Genomic DNA, 22,493 nt, shown 5'->3' with positions numbered 1-22,493 from the left:
GTCCTGCTTGTCATTTCTCTGCTTCTGTGTTTTCTATCAAGGTTTTCTATATCTATACATTTATATTTAATCCATTCCTCTTTGGCTTTCCTGCATTCTTTTTTTATTTCTTTATTCATGCTTTTATATTCAGGTGTAGCTGTAATAGTAGATGAAGAAATCAATAAATCAGTACTAAATTGGATTCCATTTTCTGAAAGGATAATGCTGTTACAACTTAAGGGAAACCCCGTTAACATAAATATCATCAAAGCTTATGCACCCACAGCTGACAAAAGTGAAGAAGATGTTGAAGAGTTTTATGAACACCTAAAAGAGATTAAAAACCTAACAAAGAAACATGATATAAACATAGTGATGGGTGACTTCAATGCAAAAGTAGGAAGAGGGGGTGATGGAGAAATTGTTGGCGAACATGGCTTAGGCACCAGAAATGATAGAGGAGATCGCCTAGTCCAATTCTGTCAGGAAGAAGATCTAACAATAGCAAATACCTGGTTTAAACTTCCACCCAGAAGACTGTACACTTGGAAATCGCCTCAAGATAATCAACATAACATTGTCCGAAATCAAATTGATTATATACTGATAAATAAAAGATTCCACAGTAGTATAAAGAGTACAAAGACTTATCCTGGAGCAGATATCTCATCAGACTACAATCCCATAGTTGCAGAAGTACGTCTTAGATTAAAATCAGCTAAAAAATCACAAAAGAAGAAAAAGAAAATTGATGCAGAAAAACTGAAAGACCGGAACATAAATAAAAGTGCCAAGACACAGCTTCACCTGCGATTACAACAGATTAACATAGAAGAAAATAAAAGTGTGGAATCTCTTTGGAATAGCTTAAAGAATGCCATCGTAACAACAAGTATTGAAGAAGGTTATGTGAATAATATAAAACAACAGGAATGGATGACAGATGAGATTCTTTCTCTTATTGATACAAGAAGAATGTACAAAAACAAAGACCTAGCCAGGTATACAGAAACACATAACATCATCAAGAAAAAAATAAAAGAAGCCAAGGAAAATTGGATGAAAAATTTATGTACTGAAATTGAACTGCTTCAGAAGAAACATGATAATTTCAATCTGTATAAGAAAATCAACGAAATTTCCGGAAAACTGAGGAAAAAGCAAATAGTGTCTCTAAGAGACGAAAATGGAAAAATAGTTCTAGAAGAAGAGAATAAAGCACAGATTTGGATAAAATATGTAACAGAACTTTTCAATGATACTAGACAGAAGCCTATAAATATAAAAGATAACATTCAAGGACCAGCAATCATGAAATGCGAAATAGAGAATGCTATACGAACAAGTAAAACGGGAAAAGCCAGTGGACCAGATGGTGTGCAAACAGAATTTTTAAAATTAATAGAACCAGATAACATCAAACTTCTTGAAAAACTATTTAATGAAATATATGAAAGTGATGAATTTCCATCAGATTGGCTCAAATCTACATTTATCACTATCCCAAAGAAACCCAAAGCGAATTCCTGTGACTTCCGACTTATTAGTCTAATGAGCCAAACATTAAAAATATTTTTGAAAGTAATTCAGAATCGCATTTATAGAAAAAGTGAAGAAACTCTAAGTGAAACACAATTCGGCTTTCGGAATGGTTTTGGTACTAGAGAGGCCCTTTTCTGTACCCAAATATTGATACAAAAATGCATAGAAAAACAGAAATCTGTCTTTATGTGTTTCATAGATTTTGAAAAAGCATTCGACAAAGTCAGACACACTAACTTAATAGAAGTCCTTCAACAAACAAGGCTAGACGAACAAGACATAAGACTAATAACAAATCTGTATTGGAATCAGTCAGCTACTGTTCAATTAGACAACATTACCACCAGTGATATTAACATCAAAAGAGGAGTGAGACAAGGATGTGTGCTCTCACCACTCCTGTTCAACATATACGCAGAGGTAATCTTTAAAAAAGCATTGGGAGAATGTCCAGAGGGAATCACAATAAATGGAAAGATTGTTAACAATCTATGATATGCAGATGACACTGTGCTAATTGCAGATAACATTATGGAGCTCCAAAAACTCATTGACAGAGTATACATAGAAAGCCAAAGAATGGGAATAAATATAAACATCAACAAGACAAAATACATGATCATCAGCAAACATCCAGCCTCATCAATAAAACTGACACTCAATGGGAAAAATATTGATCAAGTGTCAAGATATAAATATCTTGGTTGTTGGCTTAATGAACGGGGGATCCAGAAATAGATATAAAGACAAGGATTGAAGTTGCACGGCAGTCCTTCATGAAAATTAGAACACTATTCTGCAATAATGACCTAAACATGGAAGTCAGATGCCGAATGCTGAAATGTTACGTGTGGTCTATTCTGCTCTATGGAGTTGAAACATGGACATTGAAGGTGACAACCATCAAGAAAATCAAAGCCTTTGAGATGTGGCTATACAGAAGAATGCTAAAGATATCATGGACAGAAAAAATTACCAATGAAGAGGTCTTAAAATCCATTGGCAAAGCTAAACATCTTGTAGAAATAATCAAGAAACGAAAAACATCATATCTTGGCCACATCATGAGAAACAGCAAATACCAACTTCTACAAACTATTTTGGTAGGAAGAATTGATGGCAAAGGAACTAGAGGAAGAAAAAGAATATCATGGTTTGACAACATCAAGACGTGGACAGGAAAGAGCAGTGCACAACTGCTCAGATTAATACAAGACCGCAGTTTGTTTGCCAAGATGGTCGCTGACCTTCGATAGAAGATAGCACAATAAGAAGAAGAATATTCAGGTTTGTTCTTTAACTTTTTTCTTTGTTCCATCAACGTCAGTATTTTTTCATTCATCCAAGGTTTATTCCTTTTCCTTTTTTAATTGTGGGAGTGTATTTTTGGCTGCTTCATTGATGCTATTTTTGAATGTTTGCCAGTTCATGTTAATTTCATCAATTGGCGTTCTATTTTCTGTGGGAGTTGTGTTGTCAGACTTGTTAAGGGATTTTGTGAATTCTTTTATAAAGCAGTCTTTAACTTCTTGGTTGTTAAGTAAGTCTGAATTATAAGTTTCTCTTATGAATGGTTGGCTTGGTATCTTAAGTTTTATTTTGATTTTTGCAATCACTGGGTTGTGGTCCGATCCTATGTCTGCTCCAGGATATGTTTTTGTTTGTGTTATTGCATTTCAGAATCTTTTGCTTATTATTATATAGTCAATTTGGTTTCTATAGATGTCCCCAGGGCTTGTCCAGGTATATAGTCTTCTGGGAGGATGTTTAAACAGTGTGTGGGCAATTATTAGGTCATTGATTTCACAAAATTGAATTAATCTTTCACCTCTTTCATTTCTGATTCCAAGCCCTTGGTTTCCCATGCAAAATGAGATTTTTTCTGAGCCCACTTTTGCATTTAGGTCGCCCATCAGTATAATAACATCATTTGACTTAGCACTGGAGATTGCAGTTTGGATGTCTTCATAAAATTGTTCCAACTCTTCGTCTGGGTGATCTTGGGAAATTTCTAACAAAATTATGCAATAAAATATACAAGATTGAATTTCTACCCAAAGATATTAATCACTCAATTTTCGTTCCAATTCCCAAAAAAACAAAAGCTACAAGATGTGAATGCATGTGCTTGGATAATATACAGGTTGAATGGTTGTGCAGTTATTTTGGCTGTTATGATTCTGTCATTTATGGGCCAATATCCCTGTAGAGATTTTGCAATTTTATTACTTAGGACAAGCGCTACTCCATTAAGGTGCAAGTCACTGCCAGAGTAGATTATAGTGTGATTTTTTCTTCTTATTATGCCTGTATCTGTCCACCTCACTTCACTGATACCCGCAATATCGGCCTTCATTACTTCTAATTCCTGGAGTAGGTTATCTAATTTGCCTGCCTCGTAGAGTGTTCTGACATTCCATGTTACTATTTTCAAGAGATTGCTCCTGGTTTTCAGACAAGGGATATCTGAGAATATCCTCCCTTGGAGGGTTTGTGATATTATCTTCATACACTACCTTAGTAGTTCTTGTCTTACAATTCCCAGTTTCAAGCTCTTCTTCCCTGTAGTTATAAGAGCTGATGGTTGCAGGGGTCTCAACCACATCTCTAACTTCATATTGTGACATGGTGTGTTTTGTGGTTGACAATGGATAAATATATGGTGAGGCTCCGATCTCTTCCACGACGGCTGGCCACAAGTCCCTTAGATGTCAGGAGTGTGCCCTTGATGCCATTGATCAGTCAGTGTTGATTCTTCTGCCATCTTGGCCATTCCAGACTTTGTGCACATAAGGGGTGACATTCCCTATTTACAGCATTCTATATTACTGATACCCTCACTTTGTTTAGTCCACCAGCCTAGACGGTTTACCAGGGTGTGGCTGCTGGTGTGCACTACTAACTTCTTGGAGCCATAAGTGAGAGTTGAGTGTATGTGAGGACCAGAGCCCAACATCCTGACCCTGAGATCAGCGGCTGACATCGATACTAAGGTGTCCTATTAAGCTATCTAAAATAACATAAATCGCCAGACAGTAATCAGTAACAGTGCAAAGGTCGCGTCTGAAACACACGTATCGGTCGTAATGCCGGAGGCTACAGCGTATATGCGGAAAATAACATACGCGCTTTCCTCGAAGACAACACCTAACAGCAATAGGGAGATTAAGGATCATCTTAAGGGCATTAAAACTGAGGGTCGTGAGAAAAAAAAAAGATACAGCAAAAAGAGGTCACTAGAACACAGAATATAAGGCAATGCGTGCCATGTCCAGATTTCATCTCAAGGATTCTTGACCAGTGGTCGGAGAAAGGACGAGCCAGGGTTCTATGAGTCAAACAGCAGGCCATTTTCTTGATTATGCTGTATAAGATTCCACGTGGAGCCGTACGCGAATCATCAGCCTATGAAGAATCATGCCAGTCGCTGGATGTCCCATCAGAAAGGAGCAGATATAGCCCTCAGTCGTGGCAGAAACTAGTTCGAGTCCGGCAGCAGTAGAAAGGGCGACGTAGCCAAAAGCCAGGTGCTGAGATAGTCGATCGAAGGATGACCAGAACAACACATGGTAGTTAATAGACCTTTGAAAAGAACTGGGTGATCTTTGTTATATGTTACGGAAGTGATAGAAGATTGAAATTTGTGTTTGATTAAGTAATGTTGACAGTCCTTTAGAGAACTTTGATAAGATTTCGTATTTGAGACAGCAAATTCTGTTGGACAAGTAATTGTCAGGAACGAATCTAATCGTGACTGAAGTAATAAGTGTATTTTGTTTAGTAGATAACCTTAACTGAGAAAGCAACAAGTTGTATAGTATGTACCCTATGAATGGCATGCATGAGAGAATCTTAATTTAGTGTAATATTGTCATTGCTTTCTATTGTTCTGTGTGATTAACAATTTGATCTGTCTAGGTGAACTTGATTAATTTAGAATTGTTTAATTATCTTAGCATGAGATTTAGCTTAGCAAGAGATTTAGAAGTTTTAGTAATTTGATTCAATTTTGTTGTAATTGTCATTTAGTTCCAATAAACATGTTTTATTGCATATGCCTGAGTCATGCCTGAATTCGAAATATCAAATTACTACTTATAAAATTAGAACCATAGCGGGAGAAATTTTCGATATATATGTTTAAGTAATAGATTATTGGTCACGACTGCAAAAGTACCGATATCTATTTAAGTGTGTGCCAGTGAATCTAGGAATATTTCCCTGAACTTGAATAAATTCCTGTTATAGGATACTGGCTGGCACAGTATAAATACAAATTTGCCAGTATTTGAAAAGGAAATATCCCTAGGTGGAATCTAGTTAGTCTACACACAAGAAAAGATAATAGAGGTTAAAGAAGTATATAAAATAAGAAATTAGAGAGAAACAATGATGTAACAGCTACAAGCTGTCTCCTAAGTTTGTCTTAATCACCATCCTTATAATTCCACATATATATCCTTTCATCACAGAAGTCCACGCATGGCTAGCCTCAACCCAGAGGTGATCCTTTAATGATCACTCACAATTACATTCTCTGACGATACAATCAGATCTAAACCTCTCGATCCTCGTGTGCCCTCTTTTACATGCTGCCTGAGATAGTTATCTCTCAAGAACTTCATTTTCCTTATTCCCAAATGCTATTTCTTCATTCCACTTTATACCACTATAATTAAAATCATCCATAATAATTACCCTTCTTTTGTCTATTAATCCAAGTTGTTTCAAATTTAAAAAAAAAAATCTTCCATCTAAAGGATATGTCTAAATTACTCACTTTGATTGAAATACAAACTTATGCAGCTTTAACTTAATCTGATGATTTCATTTAATTAAATTTAATATGATGATTTCATGTAGAATGACCCATTAATTACTACAAATAATAAAATTAGTGCCATTGCAAGCATTGTCCTCAAAAATTGTTTCAAACAGAATTAAAATAGAAATATACAAAACAATCATCCACCCTATTGTTTTATCATAACAAATCAGTATGCAGAAAATTCACCATAAGCAATTAATCAAAAAACAATTAATTGAAGAACAGTTAATTAAAAATGCATCATCGTTATCCTTTCAGGGATTTAGGCCTAATGGCCTGTTCCAGTCTCTTTCCATCTTTTCCCTGGTGATCCCTGACTTCTCTATCCTCCAACTGGGTTATATCATAGCATTTTTGGGGGGTAGTCTTGAATTGTCCATTCTTTTGATATGTTCAATTCGCTTCTTTCGGTATTCATATAATTTGTCCAATACTGAGTCTATTTTTAGTTCTTTTTGTATTTCTGTGCTTCTTTTGTCTCAGAGAGCATAACCTGATGTCCTTTGCAGCAATTTCATTTCTCTAGTATGTATTCTTTTTCTTCTGCAGTATTTATGATCCATAATTCACTTCCGTACAGTACAGAAGGTCTTGCCAATACTTTATAAACTCTTAATTCTTGTATGCTTTTGAATTTGATTAGGTTTGAAAATATTATTGATCATTCCTGTTATCTTTAGAAAATTTTAAATTTTGATATATATCAGCTTCTTTTGTATATGATACAGCACATCCAAGGTATTTGAAGCAATTAATTTGTTCTAAAATTTTATTTTCAATCATGATTTTACTTCTGACTGGAAATTATCCTTTAAAAGCCATGATTTTTGTTTTGTCTGTTGTATTTGCATTCCAGATTTTTTTGCACTTATTTTGAAGGCATATATTGATTTTTGGAGTTCATCTTCACTTCGTGCTATGATTATTTGGTCATCTTCAAACAAAAGGATTAAGTATAGTTCCACAATCCAGTTTAAATGCCAGTTTTATATTTTCCTTCCATTTCTTTGCTAACTTATCTATATAGATATTAAATAATAGTGGTGACATTGGGCATCCTTGGCAGACCCCCCTCTGTTTATTGATTTCCATTCTGTAACTTTTTCATTGATTCTTATAGCTATTTGGTTGTTCTGATACATGTTAGTTATTGCAGCAAGCAGCTGATTTGGAATATTTAGATTCTTAAGTATGGTCCACAGTTTGTTCCTTAAGAACAAACTGTGGACCATACTTATATTTGTTCCTTAGCAGTGAGTAAGTGAAACAATACAATTGTAACGGACAAAAGATCTAAAGTCCTATTTTGGTGCCCTCTAATATTGTAAAAAAAATTACAGCTATGTGGGAATTGCTCTTAAGATAACAGTCTCCCAAATTTTTTGGCGAATTAATGCAACCCTATTTGTTCAAGTTAGGAGAATTCTTCATAGCCATGGCTGACCGAAAAAAATAATCTTTTGGATCTGTAATGACTTCTAAATATCGCATTCGTTCTCTTCCATCTAATCTGCGTGAAGGGGTGTCCAAAGAGTGGTCTGCCAGTCCTGACTTGCCATAATAATAGTTGCAAATATATTTTTTATGTTCTTCCAGGCAGATGTTAACTGATCTTCTTGTTTGCCCATAGTAGACCAAGTCACAGTCCAAAAATTTGGGCTGTTATCTTAGAACAACTCCCACATAGCTGTAATTTTTTTTTACAACATCAAAGGACCCCAAAATAGGACTTTAGATCTTTTGCCATTTACAACTGTATTATTTCACTTACTCACTGTCACATATACAAGCTGTGATGTACTCTGATGGTGCTGATTTTAAATTCAATGAAATATAAGCAGTTAATAAAACATCTTTTGATAAAATAGCTTGGTTGGTGTTGTTAATTAATACCATTAAAAACAAGTCATGAATAACCATCAACACCTAAGCTTATCTGTTAGATTGAATTTATGGCAATCTTTATGCTTGGAAAAAGTGTTAGCAATTTTTAAGTTATTATATGCAGAAAAATCCCAACGTCTGTATCCATTTTTATTGTATGTTGCTTCACCATTTATTCGTATATTTGTACCTAGTGGAATGTTCCCTACTCTGGCATTAAAATCTGTATCCATTTTTATTGTATGTTGCTTCACCATTTATTCGTATATTTGTACCTAGTGGAATGTTCCCTACTCTGGCATTAAAATCTGTATCCATTTTTATTGTATGTTGCTTCACCATTTATTCCTATATTTGCACCTAGTGGAATGTTCCCTACTCTGGTATTAAAATCTCCCATTATTAATAGATAATCATTTGTGTTTATTTTCTGTAAATTTGAATAAAAGGATTGCTATCTTCCTCTCTTCCTTTGGGATATAGACACCAATAATAATCACGAAGCTACTGCTTATTTGTAATCTTAATTTTAGAATTCTCTAGCTTCAGTGTTTGTAATGTGTGTGTGTGTTTTTTTTTTGTTAAATTGATTTGCAAATAAAAATCATTACTCCTGCTTTTGCTTTCTTTTTTTGTTAACTGATCTTCTTGTTTGCCTATAATAGGCCAAGTCACAGTCCAAAAATTTGGGAGACTGTTATCTTAAGAGCAACTCCCACATAGCTGTAATTTTTTTTTACAATATTAGAGGACCCCAAAATAGGACTTTAGACCTAGATATAGATGTAATTATCCATTTCATCTGAACCGTTTTTGTTTTTTTCTTTGTTTCTGTTATTACTGCTAATTTGATATTTCTTGTCTAGATCTTGATATTTGTGATGGATACTCCTGACATTTCAAGTAGCAACATTCCAGATATTCTTGTTTATTTTCTTTTTTTTTTTCCTTTCCTTGTCTTGCTCATATCCATTAACCTGTCTTTTCCAGAATGACAGTCCAATTACTTCTTTCTTGAAACATTGGAGTAAGGAAAGATTCAATTGGGTTGATTACCAACCATCTGCAGCCTAGTTTGGTGGTGGGGCTGCTACCTTAGGACCTCCAAACCTGCCTTGAGTCTATCTCTTGAGTCTCTCATTTGTAACTGACCAAGCTTCCCATTGGAGTTAGTACCCAATCTTCCACTTGGTTGCTCAGGTTCCAGGGTTCACCATATGGAGGTGAGAGTTGGATTGTAAAGGAGAAGCTAGGTGATCCTACTTGAGAGTATCATATACAGGGTGTTCGGGATAAATTTGACATATTTATAATTAATTATATTTTTCCGTAAGTTACATGTATTAACACACACTTCTCTTCATTTAAAAGTTTGGACCCTTCTTCATTCATATACAAGATGTCAGAAAGGATGGATAGCTGGAACCCACCTGAATCATGGAAGAGAATAACTTGTATCATGATGATTCGTGCCCGCCATCAAAATAAGGATATTACGACTGCTGCCCAATGCTCCCTGAATACAGTAAAAACAATCAGGCATGAACTAGAGACTTGCAATGGTGACTACGAGGATGTAGCAAGAAGAAAGATCCCTAGCAGACGATCTGATTGCGTTCGTACAGCAGAATTCCTCGCAAATCTGCAGGAACAGGTGTTGAAGAACCCTGGCATTGGAATTCGGGCTTTGTTCGTGGAGTTGCTAACTGTAGTCAAGCCCTGGATAACAAGGGTAGCCAATGGTAGGCCGTATGTATGGCAGCAGGATTCGGCCTCTTGCCACACCTCTGGGAAAAGTCAAAAATGGTTGTCTGAAAATTTCTACGACTTCACCAGTCCAAATGTTTGGCCTCCAAACTCCCCAGACCTTAACCCCATGGATTATTTTGTATAGGGCGCAGTTGAAAAAGACACCAATCGCACTTCCAGTAATACAAAAGCCCAGTTAATGGATAAAATTAAAACAGTTTTTGCGGCCCTTCCCAGGGAGACTGTAGCATCAGCTTGTTCGAGGTTCCGAAGCAGAATTGAAGCTGTGATCGATGCTAATGGTGGTTATTTTGAGTAAATCTTGTTGATAGTATTGTAATTAACTCTGCCTGTAATGTTTTTTTGTCAATTCATTAAATTTAATAGATACAAAGAAGATTTTCTTTTTCCTTACGAAACTGTCAAATTTATCCCGAACACCCTGTATTGCTACATCCGTCCCATAATTGTGCATAATTAAAAAGCAGTTCTTCAAAAAAAAAAAAAAATTGCTAATCATCAATTCTTTGAAAGGCAATTCATCGAAACTACAAATCATTGAATGAACACTTCACTGAAGAATAAATTATAAGACACAAAGAGTCTGCATATCAAAAATACTTTCAGATTATATTGGATTGACTGTGGCTTTTGAAACTTACCTACACAGCCTGGTTGGCCAAGTGGTTAGCGTATACGCTCTCCAGCCAGAAGGCTGAAGGTTCGAATCCCACTGTGGGCATGGATGTTTGTGATTGCCTGTGAAAATACTAGTTGTGGTAGTGGGCAGTAGATGGCATTGGTGTAGATGATGTGGTTTGCTGTAGTTGGTGGATTGACTGGTGGAGATGGAGTTGTCAAGTGGGTGTCCTCCCTCAATGAGTCTTTGGACTCCTTGGAGGTGTCATGTAATAATATTTTTATCCCCCCCCCCCTTGTATATTTTGTGTGGATGTGTGTGTCAGTTTCTTTTTGGAAATGTTCATTTCAGTCTGTGTATATCATGTATTTTACATAATATGGAAAAGATTATGTAAAAAATTATATTTACTCGAGACCAAACACAAAGCATTGCCATTCACTTGCTCTAGGCCTACATATGTATATATAAGGAAATAAATAAAATATTTTGATTTTTAAAAGTACAGTCATACTCCGATTTACGCAAATCTGGAGTTACGCGGTTTCATATATGTACGTATTCCCGTCCCGCTTCACGCCTCACCACTAGTCGTATCTTTCTGGTGGCGGCCGCATTCGCCAGTGTTGCACATTCTGTGAACAAGCACTGACTGTTTCGCACAGTCTCCATTCATACACGATTTTTATAGTTTACAAACCTTGCGATTGTTTAATGTTATGTTCTTAATAAAAATTTTATCACATAAAAAATAATGTAATCCAAAGGAAGCAAGTCCGATTCTTCTATAGCTAGCAAGAAAAGAAAAACATTGACTTTGGAAACAAAACTCAACGTTATTAAGGATTTTGAAGGTGGAATGAAAATTTGTGAGCTAGCAAAGAAGTTTGATCTACAGGAATCCCCAGTAAGAACAATCATAAAAGAAAGGTTTACAGATTTTGGAGGACATAGATTCTAACGAGGAAAACGAATTGTAGCCACAAGGTAAGGAATAAAAAAAATCATTAGCTTGCTATGAAGAAATTTTGCATGACAAGAAAAAGACATTATGCCATCAGACGAATCTATTAGATTTTACGAAACCATTGACATCGAAATAATTTTCTTTTTTTTTTATGTACGAAAAACTACAATTATGATTATATTTCTTAAAAAAAATAGGTGTTTTGTAAACCTTTGGTCACACTTAACTAATATTTTGTATGTTTGTATGCAAAATTATACCCGAGTTACGCAAATTAGACTTACGTGCTTTTTGTTGGTCCCACCTACCACGTAACTTCGGGGTATGACTGTATATATAATTTTTTTTTCTTCTTTGGCTTTCCAAGTAAAAGAGTATGCTTGAAGTCTGCTGGGCACAAAGGGGTTAGTGTCAGAGCAAGTAATTATATGATAAGACACAGAATGATGCTCATATTTTGATCTATTAAAACTCCTAATGTGTTTTTGTGGCAGAGAGAGAAAGAAATTGTTTCTTCTTTTAATCAAAGTACCAACTAATGAATCTGGGAATTTGCAAATTAATATGTTTTTATTTGTTTGTTTTTAAGTAAGGGTATGAAGTAGCCTGATGATTTGCAGAATAATTTCTGCAATGTAGATTTCCATACAATGTAGATTTAGTTAGCTGATTCATTCATCATTCAAGTTCAAAAACAAATGAGTTGTGTAATAAAGAAAGAATGAGATGACAGTCAGTTATTCATAAATGAAAATAACTATAAACCATAAAAGTGGCAATATGCACATATGAAGTACAAAATTTAACCAAGGCTCTATTTAACTGTAGGAAACTGATATGGAAAAGAATTTATTGTGATAAAAAGCATTCTTTTTTTTGGGAATTTTCTTGCAATTATTCCCATATTTGGAAATTTAGGAGTGATTTTCATCAGGGCTTGCATAACTATTTCATCTTTTTATTCTTCATATCAGAATATCAGCAACAGTGTAAATACATTAATAATAATCAATCCAGATGATTCACTAGCAACAATATATTAGCCTGGATGCTTCATCGCATGGAATCCTTAAGTTCTTAAAGATACATAATTAAATAATAATAGTAGTAGTAGTAGTAGATTGACACTCATATACCAGTTATTATGGGATGCATTTTACTCAGATTTGGTATTTGAAACCTTTAAAAAAAACTTGTTCAAAAGGGAAAGTTGTGTAATAAAAAAAAGAAAGGATGAAAAAGCTATCAGTTATTCATACATGAAAACGAATTTGAAATATTAAAATTATATATTGCAATAACTCTTTGATTTAATGGAATTTGATAAACTTCAGAATTTAGGCAACATACTTGAAGTTGTCTTTGCAATTCAATTTTAGTTACAACTGGCTCACTTGTATTGGAAAATTTTGGGAAAGAAGTTTAAAATGATAATATTTCTCCTTTGGCTGCATGAAATTTAAAGAAATTTTATAGTTAGGATCTGTATTAAAAATTATCAGTTTTGATTTTGATCTTACCACTGCTGTTTTGAAACAATTAGGTAGAACAAAAATTTTTTTTTTTGTCATTTGATAAATCACCATCTATACAATAAAGTAACAGGTAGGCTTACAGAGTAATCTTTTAAAATACAGTCATACCTCGACTTATGCAAATCCGAAGTTGCGCAGTTTCTTATATGTACATATTCCCGTCCCACTTCACGCCTCACCACTAGTCGTATCTTTCAGGAGACGGCCACATTCACCAGTGTCGCACATGCTGTGAACAAGCACTGACGTGTTTCGCGTGGTCTCCATTCATACACGATGTTTATAGTCTGCAAACCTTGCATTGTTTAATGTTATGTTCTTGATAAAAATTTTATCATAAAAAATAATAATGTAATCCAAAAGAAGCAAGTCCGATTCTTCTACAGCTAGCAAGAAAAGAAAAACATTGACTTTAGAAACAAAACTCAACATTATTAAGGATTTTGAAGGCGGAATGAAAATTTGTGAGCTAGCAAAGAAGTTTGATCTACAGGAATCCACAGTAAGAACAATCATAAAAGATAGGTTTACAGATTTTGGAGGACATAGATTCTAACGAGGAACGAACTGTAGCCACAAGGCAAAAGGCAAGGAATAAAAAAATCATTAGCTTGCTATGAAGAAATTTTACATGACAAGAAAAAGACATTATGCCGTCAGACGAATCTATTAGATTTTATGAAGCCATCGACATCGAAATAACTTTCTTTTTTTTATGTACGAAAAACTACAATAATGATTATATTTCTTAAAAAATATAGTTGTTTTTGTAAACCTTTGGTCCCAATTGTATGTTTGTATATATAAATTACATGCAAAATTATACCCGAGTTACACGAATTCGACTTAGGCTCTTTTTGTTGGTCCCACCTACTGAATAACTTCGGGGTTTTACTGTTCAACAACAAAATAATTACTAAAAGTCTCGATTACCCCTGCTTAGATTGTTTGCATCTTATAGTGATGTTAGGTATTATTACCAAACACTTTTAAACGATATTTTGCAAGAAAATTACCCTTTCGATGAATTATGAAAGGAATTCATCAAAAAATTATCGATGAATTGTTTTTCGATCAGTGCTTTTGTAACAAATTGTCATATGATTAATTGTTGTTCGATTAATTGTTTATTTGATGAAATGTCTTTTTTGATGAATTGTCATTCATTAAATTGTGGTTCAGTTAATTGTTTACTTGGCAAATGCTTTTTTAGTGAATTGCTATTTAGTAAACTATCTTTTGATTAACCATTTTCAATGAATTTTCATGGAACCTAGTAAACCAAAATGGAAAAAATTTTACTAATCTTTGAAAAGAAAATTATTAGAACAGTATTTGTACTTGAAAATGATACACAGTATGAAAGTGGAGAAGGCATGATCAAGAATTGTTCTAGCTGTATAGACCTTCACTACTAACTGACAAAATTAGAGCTTACAGACTGAAATAATGTGGATTGTGGAAAGAATTTTTAAATTGGCATTTAGGTAAGACTTGTTGAAAGACCAGTAAGACCATTGCAATGCTGGAAGGATAAAATCAGAAAGGACTTCCATGAGAATCTTTGATTTGACAAGAAGTCAGTACAGAAAAGAATAGAAGAAGAAGACAGTACTTGCAGCACGAATATGTTCTGTAAGCTAGAAGAAGAAAAAGAAGTCTATAATTTATTTTTCATTTATTTCATCATTTATTTATCACTGTTGTGCTGGTTATTGATTTAGCTAGTAGAATAGTTTAGTTGGCAACAATGCAGAAGCATTTCTTAAAAGTTATAGTATGCTATATAAATACACTGGCGGGTTTAATGGAAAACGAAGACTCGGGTTTGTAAAACACTTTTTTATGATTCTCTCTGATCATTTCTGTACTTTTTTTTTGCTTTTTTATAGTTTTTGATTAATTAATTTTTGAAATTTATTAGTTAATAAATCATATCAAAATATGACAAAAGTTGAAACCACACATTCTCACTGTAACAAATGTTATGCTGCACTCATTTACTTTAACAAACTACCGAAAAGTTCTGGCCAAAACCCATAGTATTAATAGTTTTCTAAAGGAAATTTGCCATAGCAAGCCTTCAGCTATAACAAACTATTCCTGTAGCCCATACAAATTCATTGTAGTAAGAGTTGACTAATTTTCAAGAAGATATTACATATTTTTGAACCAAAGAGATGTGAAATTCTATAATTTATATTCATGACGATATCCTTCATATTTAACATTTACTTTTGTTCAGGTACCTCATAAGCTAAAAGGTAATTTATGGTAATATAACACTCTTCTGGTATTGTTGTACATTGTGTGGATTCTGTAGATCATTTCTTTAATTTAGTTTTTAAAAGAAAGTATTTATGCATGATCCATGATAACCCCCCCTACATTTTTTAATGATATGTCCCTACTGACCCAATAGGTGTCAGTAGGGACATATCATTATAGGGACATACAGTACTACTAATCATTTTATGGAATAGTAGTACTGTATCACTGTATAAGAACCATTCCAAGAAGGAGAAGTGAATAAACAATAAGAATAATTCAACAAAATACATTTTTGTTGAAAATGTAATATGTTACACGTTGATTGAATTTTAACAGTATAGATGCGAACACAGATTGATAAGAAAATAACTATTTATTGACTTAATTGTTAATATTTCACTGGTACCACAATCCAGTATAACAATGGGACTAGTATGAGCAATTGTAGCATGCAACACAAAGACCAAAGTCCTAATTAGGTGCCATCTAAATTTTAAAAAAAAATGAGAGAGAAAGCCAGTATTAATTTGGTCTTAGGATGACTGTCTCCCAAATCTTTGGTGGATTTATACAGCCATACTTGTTGAGATTTGGAGTATGTTTCAAGGCTTCTGTTGATTCCAGGAACAACCTCTCTGACTTGTAAAAGCTTCTGTGCAGCACTTTTGTTTTTTTCCCAATCGATCTTGTGTGCGGGGGGGGGGTATCCGAAGCATGGTCTGCTATACCCACCTTGCCATAGTGAAAGTGTCCGATATATATTTTTGTGTTCACTGAGGCAGATGTCCACAGTTCTTCCTATCTGTCCATAGTAAGCTCGATGACATGAACAGGGCACTTCATAGACTCCTGGATGTGATAGAGAAGAGAATCTATCCTTAGGTGAATGGATGAGAGTTGCCAATTTCACATAAGGCTTGAATATGGTGCATAGTTGGTGGTGAGTTTAAACTTTCTGTTAATCATTTCTACAAATTATTAAATCTACTATACTTTTGTTTGTAATTGTTTCACTCATAACATCATATTCTGATACTGAATGAATTAGAAAGAGGCTTAGTCAGCTTAACTAGATTTTCAAATATCAAAACTAGGACATACTTCAGAGCTTTGGATAATATACCACACCAAGTGATATTTGTATGAGATAGGGCAAGAATTTTTTACATGATGAGGCCAATTATACACCCTAGATATCTTTTCAGATGTGCCTTTAATGTACGGGATGGTGACAGTTTTGTTGTAATTTTCTGTGGTAGATGGTGGGGGGGGGGGATTTCTGGGGAGCATTTAATATTTTATCTATCTTATGGGGATTATAGCCATTGGTCAGGAAGGTGTGACATAGGTGAGAGTTCAGCAGTGAGATCAATGTCATTGGAACAAATTGCTCTAGCTCTGTGGGTTAGTGATTTTAGAATACCATATTGTTGAGATGGTGATGGTGTGATTGTTTGTGTAAATATCTCCCTGTATGTGTGGGTTTTTTATAAATCAAGAATGAAAAGGAACCTTCTGGAAGATGTATGATTAGTGTGTCCAGGAAGGGCAGACAGTCGTTGGCTTCTAGTTCCATTGTAAAGTGGATTTTGGGTGCTGGCTATTTAAATGCACTAAAAATGAATTCAATGTGTCTGGGTCATGTGGCCAAATAGCAAACACATCATCAACATAGTGTAGCCAGAGACTAAGTTTGAGAGTGGCTGTATTGATAGCTAGCTTTTCCAGATGTTCTATGTAGAAGTTGGCTGGGGGGGGGACGAGAAAGAGGGGATTCCATAGCTCTCCCATATAATTGTTTGTATATTTTCCCCTTTCCATGTAAAATAACCTGATTGTACTGTGAATTTAAATAGTTGAAATATATCAGGAGAAAATTATGTTAGTAAATTAAGGGTTGCAGTTAATGATACATTCGTGAATAGTGAGGTGATATAACTCCCCATTAAGTCTGAACTTTTTAAGGTATGGTTTTCTAAAATACTTTTTAGGTGGGTAGAATTTTTAACAAAAGGGGAGAATTGTTTGTGAAAGTGGCTAGTAGTTTGGCTAAATGTTTAGCAAGTTTATATGTAGGACTGTTTATAGTATCTACAATAAGGCATAAAGGTGTACCTTGTTTGTGAATTTTTGGAACTCCATATATCCTGGGTGTTTTAACATGGAAGGTCTTGAGTTTGTTGACTGTTTCTTTAGACTAGGAAGTGACTTGGTTCAATAATTTGCACACTTTATTCTTTTGTAAGTTGGTGGGATCTCGATCTATAATTTGATATGTTTACTGGTCTTGGAAAAGTGCGTGCATTTTGCTTTCATATTCTGTTGTATCCATTACCACAGTTGCGTTTCCTTTGTCTGCTTTGGTTATGGTTAATGTGGTTATTATTGAGTAGCTCTTTTAGAACCATAATTTCTTTATGTGGGATATTATTTTTGGGAGACTTAGAATGGATTAGGATATTGCTACATCTAACCGAATGTTATTGGCTATTGCTGGAGGCAGGTCGTATATCCTGTGTTCAACAGAAGTCATTATTTTAGCGCTTTTGGAACTTCTTTAGGAGTAACGACAAAATTGTGTCCCCGGCCTAACGCACTCATGGCTTTTTTGGTTAAGGTTACCGATGATAAGTTCACAACAACGCCATCTTGTTGTAATTGTGGTCTCTGCATACCATTACATTGTTGGCGGATTTAAAATTTCTTCTGGTGCCGATTTTTAACTTTGGCAAATTCTTGGTTGGCTGTAGAGTCGGAGATGCTGTCCAGGATATCTCATAGTTTCAGGTTTAAAATGTTAGATGGTTTATTACGTAAGGCATTGATGGAAGAATTTATTTTAGGTAGTTCCTGGCGTTTAACTGTAGCATTTTAAATTATGTTTTAAAGTAGCGTTTAACTGTTCTCGTAATAGCGCTAAACTCACTCATTTGTAAATATGTTGGGCTTTGGCCAAGTGAAACTTGTTCTTAATTTATTACACAGTTTGGTATTAAATTAGTGTCTCGGCACCTTTTTAAGAAGGCTAACCTGTTCGGTTGCCATGCCAATTTCAACTTCCAAATATATAATTTGTTACATTAGTTTTTGTTACTAGAATGGCCCTTTGTGTTATGCATATTTTTCTGGTTTTACTTAAGTTAAAAAAATTTTGTTGAGAATTTTTTTTTTTTTTTTATTAAATAAAAAAATATTCTGTTTTGTCCAATCTGCAGCTACTCAACAGCTGGCAAAATCTACCTACCATACTGAGTGAGCAAGCATATTTGTAAAGTCCTATATATTTTGTGTATGTATTTTCCCCCTCCACCATGATAATATTTCAGAATGTAAAGACCATTTCTAATAACTGTGTATTGATATTGATGGCTGTAATGTCTATGTATAAAAGACAAGTGTTTGCATTAATTTTCCCTTTCATCCCATTCATATTCTGTGATATATACCTGTGGTCATTTTTTTACATTTCAATATTGCAGGTGTCATTTAGTGAAAGTAGCAGCAGCAGCAGCAGTAGTAGTGATAGTGGCAGCATATCAAGTAGCTCAGATTCTTCCAGTAGCAGTAGTGATGATGATAGCGATGACAGTAGCTCATCTTCCTCTTCATCATCTTCCAGCACATCTGAACAGACTGTAAAGTCAAAGAAAAAGTCAGTTCAGTTGACACAACATAACAAAGAACAGACAACTGATAAAACTCTGGATTATATTTCTCGTCCAAAATCAAGAGAGGATGATCGTAACAGATCACGATCATCAAGAATCAAAGGCAGTGGGTCAAGACTTTCTCAGTCTTCTAGTCCTGAACCTAAATTATTAAAAAGACATAGGGAAAATAAAGAAAGTCCATCATCATCTCCAAGACGCAAAGGGGTTTATACAGATATTGGAAAAGGAAGTGGTAGCTCCAGGGGAAGAGGACCCCGAACACCTAGTCCTCCAGCATCTAGAAAACAGAGGCAGTGGTGAGTTTAAACTTTCTGTTAATCATTTTTACAAATGATTAAATCTACTATAGTTTTGTTTGTAATTGTTTCATTCATAACATCATATTCTGATACCGAATGAATTAGACAGAGGCTTAAAGTCAGCTTGACTAGATTTTCAAATATCAAAACTAGGACATACTTCAGAGCTTTGGATAATATGCCACACCAAGTGATATTTGTATGAGATAGAGCAAGAATTTTTTACATGATGAGGCTAATGATACACTTTAGAATGTCAGGAAATGTATATTCAATGAATACTATCATTCAGTTAATATACATAATAATCTATTTAATTTGCATTAGAATTATTTAATGTGACTTGTTAAAAAATCATTTATTAGAATTATTTTATTTTGTATTCTCAGAATTTTATTCCTCGTAACAATTATGTGTTAGTGCATCTTTATATATAATATATTTTGAAGGATGACTTAATTTTGAAGTGATGTGTATAATGCAAGATTTTCATTATAACATAAATCACACTGCTATGTTTGTTTTTTTCCATAATTATTAAATTTGGAAATGCTTATATTTAACATAATTTATATATTTTATTTTATTCATATATTTTTAATCATTATAGCGATTTAAGATTTGCCATTCTCTGACACTGGATGTCAGATTTGACAAATATTCAGGCTTAGCACTTCTTGTGGAAGGAATCATGCAAAGTTAGTTATAAAGTTGAGGCATACAGTAGTTGATGTTAAAAATACCACGTCTGGTTTTAGATGTCTGTAGGTAATGGTGGTGATGCACATTGTCTATACTGCAGTTAAGAACACAAATATTGGTGAAGTGGAGATGTGGTTTTTTTTTTTTTTTTTTGTGTGTGTGTGTGTGTGTGGTTTGTTTGGATTTTTGTTATTTTTCTTGAGTTTAGAAGCTTATTGTATTGTACTTGGTTGCTGGAGTTGAGCAAAATATGCAACATTGCCAAGATGTTACACAAACATTAGATTGAAAAATTAACAGTAAGGTACATTTCGGAGAACAGCTGTTGGAAGAATGTATTGCTTGTCTCTTATATTTTAAAGAAATTTAAACTTTTGTAACAGTTATACATTATTATATTTGAGAAGATAAATCAAAATAACAAAACAGTATTCTACTAACTGTTTGTAACCAAATAGTCAAACTTGTGCTGAATTTGTTGAGACCTGTAGAGTTTGAAGAGTGGTAATATTTATATTTCTTTAAAGAAATATTCCAAAAATATCATTGTATGCAAATAGGATTTAAATCTTTAAGGGTTTTTTTTTTTTCTTTTTTTCTTAAGGTATACTTCATAACAGCAAAAAAATTATCAGGGAGAAACTAGTGCTAATTCAAGCTTGTTTGAGATATGGATGACTTTTCTTCTGTACTTTTGCTGTTATTCTCTACATGTATAATAATAAAAAATATTAAAATGGATTATACTACTGATTCTAATGATAAAGAAAAATTCTTTCTCACTTTACATGGATAGCAAGTTTGATATTTGATGAACTCAAACTTGCTCTTTTGTTAAAGGTATTTGCAGCCTTCTATTGCTGTCTTGCTAAAGAAACAGAGACTTCTTGAAACAGAACTGCATAAAGAATTATATTGTGACTGGGTACAATATTGATTGCTATTGTTGTTGTTTTTTTGTCAGATTTGTAGTGATTTTGTCTGTTGATATGAAATGAAAGTTATTTACATGATTTTTTTGTTATGATTAGAAGTAAATTAGTTACCCATGCTGTGTGCAATGAGATATGCTGTCCAACTGCATGCACATTAATAGAAGATCATGTGTAGAGTCTACACCATTACATTTAGCTGTAGCAATGGGGTTGATGTTTGAAGAAAAGAAGTTTATTGTTGAGCATTATTTTCGTTCATACAGAGTTGGTAGAGCAAATGGCCCAGTCCTCCAACATGTTTGTGAGCAGGCAGTTTGTTCAGCAGTAGTATGTGCAAGCATGCTGGCCAATGTCTATGAAGATCCGTCCTTTCTCCATTATGTCTGCTTCTCGGATGAAGCACATTTCCATCTAAGCGGTCATGTAAACAGACAAATCTATGTGTTTCTTGGTTTCTCAAGACCTGAATTTCTCCAAGAGAAACCTCTTCACAGCAAGAAGGTCACCACATAGTTTGCAGTTTCTGGCCATGACATAATCTTTTGCATTCTTTTCACATAATCCTACTTCATTGAAGAGGATGGTATAACCTGTATGCATGTAGTAATAAAATATTTTTTATTGCTTGGTAATCAATAAATAGTGCAGTTATAGTCACACAACTACAGAATCCTACTGCACTCTATTATGTCTCTGATTGGAATTCTGATATAATTCATTCAGATTTCCCTGATTAAAGCCATACATTTTGATACACCTTTTGAACTTTAATGACCAGATGAGGTAGGCTTTCTTTTGCATTATTTTCACATAATCCAAGTGTTGTACCACACAGGTAACGTGTCCTGTTGTATGCTTTTCTGGAGGCTTCAACTCTCTGAAGATCAGATGCACCATCCCATCCAACCATCTCATTAGAGGGTCTACTGTTTCCTCTTTTACCAGAACTTTCCATTCTATTACTGATTTGAGAGGTCCTCCTACCATCCATTCAGTATGTCCAAAGCATTTCAGCTTTCTTCTGTCAGTATCCTTAAAGAGCCTTAAAATTCTACTTATCCTTTCATTTGGTCATTGAAAACTTATAGAATAAACATGCACTTGCCTGCTAGGTGGCAAAAATATAAAAGTTAAAAAAAAAGTAATCAAAATTTTAAAAAAGTGCCACATAACCTCTATGGTTTAAACTTTTAATGCAAACAGTTCGAACCATGCAGTTGGAACATAATCTTGCTGTCAACTAGACAGAGTCCTAATGGAAGTGATTCAGTACATGACAAGAAACATTTTTTTTTTTTAAGATATTGAAAAAATTAAAGAATAGACATGTGCTTGCTCATAACAATATGGTGACAAAAAATATAAAAGCATGAAAAAAAAAGTAATCAAAATTTAAAATAAGTGTCACATATCCGGGTGATACATGTACCACACTTTGGGAAAAATTGCTCTAGCCTATTCCTTTAGCATGTGTGGATATTTCATCCA

At 34.1% G+C, this 22,493-nt stretch overlaps 1 protein-coding gene across 1 annotated transcript in view; it reads left to right on the top strand.

The window, feature by feature from the left end:
• Positions 1-22,493, top strand: part of LOC150094747 (uncharacterized) — a 437,902-nt gene that overhangs the window by 126,507 nt on the left and 288,902 nt on the right. Inside the window, exon 7 of the mRNA XM_090410976.1 lies at positions 18,878-19,365. Coding sequence (XP_090267102.1) covers positions 18,878-19,365 — 488 coding nt within the window. The remainder of the gene's footprint in view (positions 1-18,877; positions 19,366-22,493) is intronic.

Source organism: Typopeltis vanoorti, chromosome 21 (assembly GCF_054136105.1).
Source record: "Typopeltis vanoorti isolate ZY-2024b chromosome 21, IOZ_Tvanoo_1.0, whole genome shotgun sequence".
NCBI classification, from domain to species: domain Eukaryota; kingdom Metazoa; phylum Arthropoda; class Arachnida; order Uropygi; family Thelyphonidae; genus Typopeltis; species Typopeltis vanoorti.
This window is presented reverse-complemented; position numbering and strand designations above follow the sequence as displayed.